This window comes from Lipomyces tetrasporus, assembly GCF_029532465.1.
Source record: "Lipomyces tetrasporus strain NRRL Y-64009 chromosome Unknown POJ06scaffold_5, whole genome shotgun sequence".
Lineage (NCBI taxonomy): Eukaryota > Fungi > Ascomycota > Lipomycetes > Lipomycetales > Lipomycetaceae > Lipomyces > Lipomyces tetrasporus.
This window is the reverse complement of record NW_026611600.1, coordinates 1472186-1483096: the sequence shown is the minus strand read 5'-3', so window position 1 is coordinate 1483096 and position 10911 is coordinate 1472186. Positions and strand designations below refer to the sequence as shown.

Here is a 10911-nt window from a genome sequence, read left to right as displayed (position 1 = left end):
AAAAATGCTAATACCCATGAACGCCACAATGGAGCTTTTTGAAGAAAATAATTAATAAGACAAAGCGCATATATACTATATAATGGTGTGAATTGACTACCAAGCGAACCGGAGCTGCGCTGGTGTGAAAACAGGCGGTTTCCATTGCAACTTTTGCGGATCCAATTTTCTGCGTCGTCGTTTGTTTAATTTCTCGCGATATTCCAGAACGCCGTTCGTTAGGCAGATGATATGTTGGCCCTTGTAATATTTGAGCATGTTTAGTGTTTGGAGAGTGTGGAGAACGTCTTGTGTCGTCATTGCCGTTGTCGTCGCGATTTCTTCGATCGTAGTCTCCTTGGCGTCGCGCTCTTCGTCTGCGAGCAACTCGATGATTGTGTCGGACCAATATGCACGGTACGACAGAAGACCTAAATCGGACAATGGTTTCTCTGGAGAGCCAAGTTTGCCTTCTTTCTTGGAGAGTTCGTACGAGAATGCAATGAGTAGCTTTCCATAGCCGAGTCGCTGGTATTGTGGGAGTGTCAAGATACAGGCGACATTGTACTGCTCGGCCGACTCCTTCTCTTTTGAAAAGTATCCGAGTAAGTGGTGTCCGAGATTGTCACGTCTGGTCATGCAGTAGAACAAGAATGGGTCAACATCATAGTAAAGCGTCTTGTGATCCAAGAACAGCTTTGATAGCAAGCACAAATTGCGGCACCATGTACGCTGTCGTCTTCCGTCGATTTCAAAAAACGACACGTTCTCATCGCGATAGATCTCATTACCCGGAGGATGCTGCAACTGGCACTTAACGCGATGCCGCTGGAATTGCTTAATGGATCCGTAATATGATAGACAGAACTCGCAGATGTACAGGCAATCTACCTCTGTTAATTCGATCGGATAGGGACTGAAATACCATGGTTCGATTTCATGCTGGCCAAACTGGATCTTCATGAAATTCCGAACACGAGCAACTTCATGCGCATTCTGCGTCATGGACCCCGACGTACGCAACTTCTCAATCTCCTCCTCGCGAGAATAATTCTCCGGTTGCAGGCCATCGGTCGTCTCGGGCAGCGTGTCGTCCAAGTCCATCAGGTCGGCATCCTTAGCGTCCACATCCTCTGACGGCGTCGAGGTCATCGGAGTGGCATTGTTGGTGGTGTACGGCGTGAGCCCGTCGGGGTAGGTGTCAGTTTCATCTCTGAGAAGCCCAGCTTCTAGATTTTCCTTTCCCCGCGCCCGAGCTGCCTTGGCTGCCTTTGCGATCTTGGCCGGCACCCTAGATCTTTTGTTTTTCCGATCACGCACAAGTGGTGTGTCTTTCGAGTTTTTCGAGTTCTTGGACGCCGATGATGCAGATGCCTTCTTTGGCTTGTCAGGCCGCGGCCATTCCACTGGTCGACTAAGGTCGAGTCGTGCAGCGGTGACCCATTCATCGAGACGCTGATAACCATTAGCATAAAGAAGAACGTATTTTGGATGCGGCCGCTCAGTGTAGTTCGATGCTTCCCCACATATCACGAACATCAAGACCGGCCAGTAACACCGGGTAACATTGAAATATATTCCAGCATCGTGATAGCCGGGTAAATTGCATAAGTGCCACGACGTGCTCTAGATGAGGTGGCAAACTGTCCCCAATCTCACGACCAAATCTCCAAATAAATCACAAAAAATAAGAAAAAAATACCTTGTTGAAATCTTGGTAGTGGACGTAAAAGACGGGTTCTCCTTTTTTGGTGTGGATGGACAGGAGCTCAGCGATGCGATAGTCGTTGTCTTTGGAGACCCACACCTTACACCCGACGCGGAGTTGGGCGAGGGTGGCGATTGACACCGGCGGCGGTGACTGGGAGCGACTCGGGATGCTCGGAGCAGCTGAGACCGAGCCGGACGGCGGATTCTGGTCTATGACAGACGTCTGAGGCGGCTGAGGAGTTGCCTGGATGGATGGCGAGGCCTGGGACGACATGATTGCGTCCTCTCCGGCCAGTTGCGAGCTGCTTGCTGGTGCTGTGGGCCACTTCACGATATGGCCTGAGATGCGCCGTGCGAGCTTGAGGCTAATTGGTCCCGAGTCCGCATAACTGTCGCATTTGATATACCTTTGCGCCATAGATATCACCGATAAAACTATCTCGTATTCGCATCCACCGCGGCGTATAAATTGGCCAAATTGCGCATTTTGGCCTTAAATAGAGAAACTTAAAAGTTAACTACAAATACGATTTTCATCATACAATGCATATAACTACAGAGCATGAAGCAAACTTTTAATATACTGATCCACATGCATCACTTCTTCGTCTTCCTGCTTGGTCGCGCATTTTTTTCCCGTCTCTTCTCCTTGAGCTTGCGCATCTTGCGAATATCCGTTGTGGACTTGAGTTCGCTGGCCGTCCTCTTGTTCTTGACAACGCCCTTTTCCTGTGCCTCCTTTATCCTCTTGGACCGTTGTTTATAGTCGTCCCGTAATCTATCCGCAGGTTTAGGTGCCTTCACCAACTTGTGCTTAAATCTTCTACTAGGCGGCATGCTCTGACCTGAATCAGCAACATTCTCCATGTCGCCAACACGCTGACCATTCTTGCGGTTTGCCTGCTTCCAGCTTTCGAATCGGCCGGACTTATACGAAGAAGGCAAACGCACGCCGTTTTCTCCTCTTATCATCTTGCCCTTCTTGCCGCCCATCGTAGCTTCATCGCCAGTTTGCTTGGTCACGTACTTACCGCGCTTCTTGTCCCATTTGGTAAACTTAGAGCGGTTGCTGCCAATGATACCAGTCGATTGACGCGGTTGCTCGTCTGCAATGAGGTCAAACGTAGCCGACGGAGCTACATCCATGAACGACGTGACCGAAGTCGAGTTGCCTGGATTAACTCCATATGCCCTGTCTTGCGCTATCTCCGCAGGAGCGTAATGAGATATGTAGTGCGCGTCGTCTTTAAACGAGGTCTTCTTAGCCTTCTTAGAAGGTGCAACATCACCATCGATTGCAGATCTTCGTTTCCGTTTACTGCCCTTAGAAGCAAGCTTGAACGTGCTCAGAAGATCTGCCTCAGATACGGAAGATAAATCTGCGCCGGTATTCTCCTCGATATTGCCATTGTCGCCGTCAAAATTGTTATCCTTTAAATCGGTCTGGTCTATGCCGACATCAGGACGAGTCCTGATAGTTCCCTTCTCCTTTGCATGTTGTTGAATCGGAGCTACCTGCGTTCTTCGCCGTCTCATCAAATCTGCACCAGATTCCGCAGCGACACCTCCCTTCCTAGTCAACTCAAATATCGTTTCCGCCGGTCGGAAGTTCGCGAGACGTTCCAACATATGCTCTCGCTCAGCTAGGTTATGCATTTTGAACAGAGGATTTAAAGAGTCCCATCCTTTGGCAATCACTTCCTTTGCGCGCCTCACACTCTCCATCGACGCAGATCCGCGGGTCTTGAGGTACAATTTCTCACCTTTGATCGAAACCTGCTTAACAGTGAAGAGGTCGAAATCTTTCGCCAGTACAGACTGCACATCTTCACAGGACCGCTCGAGGTCATCACGAGGAAAGCCGCCGACAACGATACTCGCAGTGTAATCGATCTCGTCAGGACCAGTGTTCTGTGCTTGTGTTGGTAACAGCAAACTTTTGCCCAGGAAAAGCTCGAGATCAAGTAAATACGGAACTTCAGACTCTTTGACCAACGAGAAAGCTCGACCGCGTTTTCCTGCGCGAGCGGTTCGCCCCACACGATGCACGAATATCTTTGGAGAGCCAGGAAACGCGTAGTTAATGACATTCGACAAAATTGGAATATCGATACCTCGAGCAGCAACATCGGTAACAACGAGAATAGAAGTAAAGCCAGACCTGAACTGGGCGAGCTGATCGCGACGTGCATGCTGGTCAAGCGAACCGTAAATATACGACACAGCGTATCCGAAAGTCCTGAGCAGTCCGGTGACATATTCCACATGATGGCGTGTGGGCGCGAAAACTATTGTAGAGTGAGGAGATGTGAGTTCGTTCTGTTGTGGTGCACGAGTCGTTAACTTCTTCTTAATATCCTTCTTAAATTTTTTCTTTTCCATCTTCGTGTTGCCATCCTCTGAGTGCACATCATTATCGCTATCAGCATCCGAGCCGTCGTAATTCCAATTCTCTTGTCTCTGTGGCATCTCTGTCGCAATGGGCATCTTAATGACCTCCCGGAGTAGCCACACCAATGCACCATCAACCTCCGCTGTTTTCACGCTAAAGAAAAACATTTCCAGCTCATCCGAGACTTTCGCGTCGGCGTCAAGACGGATAAGGACAGGATCAATTAGACCAGCACGGGCAAATTCGACTAACGATTTAGGTAGTGTAGCTGAGAATAACAGGGTCTGTCGTGATGCAGGCAAGCTGGCCAAAATTGACGTCAATTGCATAGCAAATCCAAGTTCAAAGAGCCTAGAGAGTCAATTAGCATGGGTATAGGCTGCGTGCAGGCCAAACATACCGGTCCGCCTCATCGAAAACAATGTACTCTACAGATCGTAGGTCAAGATCCATTTCGACCTTTAAATGCGCAAATCGACCTGGCGTCGCAATAATAATATCAGGGTTGGCCAATACCCAGCCAAACTGATCTTCAAGACTGTCACCACCGACCAGCAAAACAGACTTCAAATCGGTACCCTTCGAGAAGTCTTTAACGACCTTCAATGTCTGCAGCGCCAGTTCTCTGCTCGGAGAGAGGATGATCGCCCGCGCACCTACTTTGGCGCTGTGCGTCTTGAGTCTTTCGATCATGGGCAGGACGAACGCCGCCGTCTTGCCGGATCCAGTGCGGGCCATACCAACAACATCAAGACCTTCGAGCACAAGGGGGATAGTTTTGCGCTGAATTGGTGTAGGCGTATTATATCCCTTGCGATGAACAGCTTTCAAGAGCGCCGTGGACAGACCTAGCGCGTTGAATTTTCCCGGATTCACCTTTCTCTTCTGCCCCAAAGCACCAGGAGGCACGGACGAGGGAGCCTGCAAATTGTTGAAAAAATCTTCATCATCCGAAGAGTCATCGTTTCGGGATACATTTCTGCCACTTGAAGTCCCGGACAACTCAGTCTCACTTGTAATACTGGCTAGCGCCCGCTGTCTCGATGACCCTGGCTTACCATTAACTTTGTCGGACTGGGTTTCGCTGTCTGATCCCGACGACGACGAAGCCTCATGGAACGACGTGATCGCGTTTGAGATATCGTATTCCACCTCGCTATCAGACATCCCGCAAAATTGTCAAGCAGAGGAATTCCCGAAAGAGAATTATCACTGTCGAATGTCAAGTAACCAAAATTTTTGCTCAACTCCCAACTGGTTCCGAGCCGCACCCAGTGCAACTTTGACCTTGCCGTCGCTTCTCGCTAATAAGCTCGCTCTCTTAAGAATTGTTAAGCCGTCCGGACATGTTCATATCAGTACATACTCCAGTGTGGCAACGACCGCCAGTATTTCGATATTTCAGGTTGTCTTTATATCCTTCTTCGATCAGCAGTTTCCGCTCGTTATTTCCGATATCTCAGTACTACTAACTAGTTGAACATTCCTCTGCACGAGGACCGTCTTCCAACGCTCTATCCTCCAACCTACGAGGCGAGGTCCATGACGTCGATAAATTCAACCGCTGCATTCGATTCGTCGCCAGTTTCGTCTGGTCAAGACGCCGAAAGCGCAAGACGCCGAAAGCACGTACAGATATTAGTCGAATTTTATCTTTTCAATGTTAAAACGGCGCCGGAAGTCGGGGTTCGCAAATCAATACTCGACGTCATGCCTGGTGAGTGAAACGTTCATTTACGATGTCTGTACTACGTTTATGGACCGTCGTGATAACGACTTCTTAACAACGTTCGTGGCGGCAGTATTCTACCTAGATTTCTACGACAGCCCCGATCTTCTACAGGGAAAAATATCAACGGGCGTATGCTAGTACAACGGGCTCAAGGGAGGTACAGGCAGTCTGCGATCGTCCTCATGGTATCCGACAGCAAACAACTCAATAATCCTGCCATTGGAATCCGGGTGCATTGTGATTCATTTGTTGAACCTCGACAGCTCAACATGGCCGGACGATTTCTAAAGTGTCCTCTCGTTGCTCAAGAGGTCGTTGTTGCAGTCAACACGTCTGCATCCACGTAGCGTACCGTACCCTTCATTCCATTCCTATAACCACGACTACGTTTAACGGTTTAACGGGCTCAGTTTGGATCGACACTGACTGTGACTGCACTTCTATATTCTGCAAATTGGCGATTTAAAATGCGAGGATTGACCCCACCGATCGAGCAGAACTGACCATTCTCCACAAAAATGTCTTCACCGTTACGCTCGCGGCGGGAAACCATATAAAGAACAATATGTCATCGGCGAATAATCGTGGAATATCAACGTGAGAGCAGGATTTTCACGCGATGTCGTGTGATTAGATTCTGAAGTTATGACGGCTGAGTATTTCCGTATTGTAATCTCTGTCTATATCGAACCGGTCGTTGTGACAAATGATATGTCAGTCTTTCGGATATCGAATCCCGGCATTCGAATTACTGACGTTTCGGCCACTGGACCGCTAATCCATTGTATACGAGCGGTAGTCTCACTGGATATTTAACGGAAACATCACTGTCGGTAAAGGGTTGGCTTGCAAGGCAGAAATAGTAAAAAGCACACTCTGGAGCGGGAAGAAGAGTGTATGCCCTGGTCAATTTGTAAATCCCTACCGAACGTGATTTTGTAATTCCCTCCTCCATCGTCCACAGGACTGGGGCGAGGCGTTAATTATCGGTTGAGAGGTGAACGCGCGGTCAATACTTGCGTGGATCTCAGCTCCCGAGGTGCGCCGGAAGTTGCTATCGTAGGTTGAACTGTTTTGAGCTCCTCGTGATTCATGTCCCTCGATCTGGAAGAAGTTGGAGAACTGGACTGGATAAATTCAGGTAGAATGTTTAATGTACACTATATTGCCATAATCAAGTCAGTGCAGGGTATTGGTACATAATACATTTCGATAAAGCGAATTCATGGTCGGAAAATTTAACTGGCAAATTTAATGATCACAGCAAACTCCAACTTAGCGTAATAACCTTAAGAAAAAAAAAGCAACCCTTCCAAAACCGATCAAACCCGTTTATCACAATGCTTAGATAACATATAGACAAAGAATATTAAACCCATAATTTACAAGACCCCGTTCTTTTGTCCGCACTGAATTCTCTTCTTAATGTCTGTGAGTTCTTCTTCCAGCTCCTCCACTCTAGCTGAGTATTGTTTCTGAAGTTGTTCTGACTCGGACTCGGCCGCTTTGACCCGTAATTCAAGCTTTGCAATGAGGCTGTGCAGTTCTTCGTTCTCGTCTGCCAATGGTGCCTTCAAAGCACGGTCATCCCGGGAATACATCTCAAGAACACGGCCTTGAAGTACCGTATATTTTTCTCTCAACGACTCTACTTCGCTTGCTGTCGTAGTGGCATCCTTAAGTCTGCGACCAAGTCTCTCAATTTCAGCTTCCTTCTCAAGAAATCCCTGCTTCAGCATTTCAACTTCCTGTCGAGACGCTTCCAACGCACCACGCACTCCTTCTTCTTCAGCCTTCCATTGGTTCCGTTCAGCCTTCAAATCACGATTCTTCTGAAGCAGCTGGTTCGAATATTTAGCACGATCGGTCGCCAACGTCGTAAGTGTCGAATGCTGCTTCTTTGCATCCGTTTGCAGTCGATCAATTTTAGCTTGTAGCATGCGATTCGACAACATCAGACCTTGCATATTCGCATCGTCTCGCTGGAGAATTGAATATTGCTCCTTCAGGCGGCGCAAATTACGCAAACGCAGCTGCTTCAGATATCGCTCAAAGTTAAGTTCGTTACGAAGCACTAGCAGTTGTCGTTGCAGATAGGCGACTGGAATTTCTCCTGAGGGCTTGAAATCTGATCCTTCTGTCTGGGATGGCGTTGCAGCAGATTCTGCATTACCCGCTCCATTGCTGGCAATGACAAAGTGCGAATGAGAGAGCTGCATAAACGACAGTGGACTCTTCGGGTTCGGACGGGATACTACTGGCGAGAATTGCATCTTCGGAGACATGGGTAACGACTTGATCGATGACGCAACTGATTTGTGCCGCTGACCTTCCTCATGTGCCGGGTCGCTTTCTATCTCTGACCGTACATTGGAGTTGAAGTTTGCGATAGAAGCCGGTAGTTTGAGAGACGATATACTGTCGGACAAGGGACCCTGTTGCTGGGATCGATTCAGAGGTGATGACATTCCCAAAGATCCAGTCTCGGCTGATCCGCGGCGAGAAACGATTCGACTATTAATATCTCTATGACTTTCGAGAATCGATTCGATGTCCATAATTGGCCTGTGCATGCTTCCTTCAGGTGACATTTCTCCAGAAGCACTAATAGATGACATCGATGCAGCAATCGGTGTCTGAGGCTTGAAACTGGGACTAGTCACAACCTTTGACCGTTCACTCTCCGAGCCGGCAGACTGAGCGAGCTTTTTCAATGATGGCTCCACAATAGGGGCGGAAACACGTACGCCTGTGCTGTGATCGTCGCTGCTAGTTGCTATCGAAAGGCGGTCAGGAACCCGACCAATGTTGTCGTCAGCAGGGAACAAGTAACTGTCTTCCGGAATCTCGTCAAGCGCGACATTCACAGACAAAATATCATCGTGATGCATAACATCTTGAATTTCGGCTGTGGCCATATGCGTTGGGCGTTCGTCCGGCGCAACGCTTTCCAGACGCTCGGCTTGGGCAGATTCATCGAGCGAGAGATATGCAGGCTGTTGATCCTCTGTGAAATGTTCAAGCTGATCATGAAATCCACGGAACGTAACAGTAGGTTCTTGCATTTCCGGCATCTCAAGATTCTTTGTATCAAGCGTGATACAAAATGCCGCGATATCCTCCGCTGTACCAGCAAGGTCCCACCGCTGCCTATCGGCGATCTCGCTCTCAAATGTATGGCGGAACAAATTGGGATGCAGTAAATGACGGCGTGACATATTCTGTGAACGGAATGCAATATCGTCGATATCATACTTTATGTAGTCGTTCATCTCAGCATTGCGCATGCGGAAATACCGACGTGGACTCGTTAGGAACGTCAAGAAGTGGATCGGGTATAGCCCATAGGTAAATGTGAAAATTCTCGAATAGTTAACGGTCGACGAGTCTGGACCAGCGCCTGCAGGGTCATCAAAGCTGCCGTCTGTAGGATATGTCAATTAGTTGGCAATCAAAATGGGAAGCAACAAATACCTAAGACGTCCCACGACGCTTTCTGAGCATGTGGCTCGGTGATTTTCGTATGACCGAGTTCCTTGCCCTCGACGTCATCATAGTAATAGTAGCCACCATACGGCATACCACCGCTGGTACTTGACGCATCAGCGCTTGACTGTGAGCTGCCTAAATCGTCCGGTCCTTTATTAGTACCACCGTATTCTTCACCATTTTCCCCTGAGCCCGCAATTTCCTTTTTGTATAAAATGTCCCAGTATATCATTCTCGCATAGACCGCGAACACTTTAGGCAAGTCTGGACCCAATATGCTGCAAATATGGGGAAGTAGCATTACAAACACCGTACAAGTCAAGTTAATTGCAATAGCAGATCTATCGTATAATAGACAGTCGTATAGGTGACTAACTAGTTGCGAGCTATGAGTTTCGAACAAATGTGGCGGCTGCGCCTGCATAAACGAGCACAATAGACTCAGAATTGCCACTCGATATTCTTTCTTCACAAAATACCGATCGAGGACGTTGAAAAATGCTTTCGGCCGCCTGTTGCCAAATCGTCTCAATTCACTCTCCGCATTTTGCATGCAAATCATTTGACGTTCTGCGACCCCATCACCTTCACACTCGGCTATAGAAGCTCCGTTCACATCAGCCAAACGTTTTGTGCCAAGGTAGATCCGCACTAACATGTCCGCAACAAAGTCTGACAATGCTTCGCGTAATTCCACTTCTACGCTTTCGTAATCTGCGTCGTATACCATGATATTGAATAACAGGTCTCGTGCGTCTTCAACGATAGTGCGTGACCGCCCGGCAGAATCAATTGCTGGCGCCGCAAACTGGTCGATCCAAAATTTCACACCATCTTGGTGTGGAGTTAAGTTGGGAATAAGTTGTAATATTATCTGCAGAAAGAGACTCTGTTGAGGCGAATCCGGAACAAGCACATGCGTTCTACACGCATGCACCAGCTCTTCATGCAATCTTTGGGCGTCATTGATCTCGTACTTCGCATGCTTCTCAATATAAGCGGTGAGACTCCCAGAGAGGCTCTCTGGAAGCTCTACCCTACGGCAGCCTGCCCGCGGCAGGTCTGCGCTTGATAGCGCGACCGCTACTGCCTTTGAGAGCTCGCGAAGTGATCTACGATACACCGACAAATCAGCCAATTTCAGACAACAAATTGAAAACAAATTAATTCAGCAGTTATCACTAGAGGAAGTCCAGATAGCGTAGGAACGCTCTATTCACTAAGTATGACTCACCCAGACATATATGTAGACTTCCTTCAAGCACTTTGCAATGGCCACGGTTGACCAAGCGAGGAGTATAGTCTAGTCGAATAGAAACGTTGACCGCACTCAGAGCGCACGATACTTAGTGTATTGAACCTCTTCTTTCCTTTCACTTCATTTTGGAGTGTTGCTGGCGAATGTGTTACATATGTTGTCAGACGCATTCGATGTATAATGAAGTCTTCGAATTTCATAATTTTGGAGTGCGTTGTGATCCCATTAGCGCGAAAAAATGCCGGACACGCTGATGACGGCAAAACCGCATTTTGAAAATTTACAAAAGCAGATTTTCCACTAGAATGTGGTCCAGCTTGTGAGCTTGCGGCGTTACGGTGATTCATCTAA

General features: G+C 48.0%; 3 protein-coding genes across 3 annotated transcripts; all 3 read right to left on the bottom strand.

Moving 5' to 3' along the window:
• Positions 1 to 96: 96 nt before the first annotated feature.
• On the bottom strand, positions 97 to 2107 carry POJ06DRAFT_281684 (acyl-CoA N-acyltransferase; the record flags this gene model as incomplete). The annotated part of the gene is made up of 4 exons (XM_056189963.1): positions 97 to 1110; positions 1270 to 1434; positions 1682 to 1899; positions 2080 to 2107. The coding sequence occupies 4 exons, from the start codon at positions 2105 to 2107 to the stop codon at positions 97 to 99; spliced, it is 1425 nt and encodes a 474-aa protein (XP_056044181.1).
• A 6-nt stretch (positions 2108 to 2113) lies between these two features.
• On the bottom strand, positions 2114 to 5301 carry POJ06DRAFT_253549 (P-loop containing nucleoside triphosphate hydrolase protein). The gene is made up of 2 exons (XM_056187654.1): positions 4482 to 5301; positions 2114 to 4432 (listed from the first exon to the last, which is right to left on the bottom strand). Exons 1-2 carry the CDS (start codon positions 5246 to 5248, stop codon positions 2287 to 2289), a joined length of 2913 nt encoding a protein of 970 aa, XP_056044180.1. The 5' UTR covers positions 5249 to 5301; the 3' UTR covers positions 2114 to 2286.
• A 1662-nt stretch (positions 5302 to 6963) lies between these two features.
• On the bottom strand, positions 6964 to 10796 carry POJ06DRAFT_253546 (Hamartin protein-domain-containing protein). Its single transcript, XM_056187653.1, has 3 exons — positions 10537 to 10796; positions 9288 to 10414; positions 6964 to 9237 (listed from the first exon to the last, which is right to left on the bottom strand). The coding sequence occupies exons 1-3, from the start codon at positions 10542 to 10544 to the stop codon at positions 7196 to 7198; spliced, it is 3177 nt and encodes a 1058-aa protein (XP_056044179.1). The 5' UTR covers positions 10545 to 10796; the 3' UTR covers positions 6964 to 7195.
• Positions 10797 to 10911: the final 115 nt, after the last annotated feature.

Excerpts from the sequence above, each read along its gene's own strand:
- POJ06DRAFT_253549 (XM_056187654.1), bottom strand. The coding sequence starts at position 5,248 with ATGTCTGATAGCGAGGTGGAATACGATATCTCAAACGCGATCACGTCG. Across the intron at positions 4,433-4,481 it reads GTTTTCGATGAGGCGGACCG|GCTCTTTGAACTTGGATTTG; the intron begins GTATGTTTGGCC and ends TTGACTCTCTAG.
- POJ06DRAFT_253546 (XM_056187653.1), bottom strand. Across the intron at positions 9,238-9,287 it reads AGCGTCGTGGGACGTCTTAG|ACGGCAGCTTTGATGACCCT; the intron begins GTATTTGTTGCT and ends CATATCCTACAG.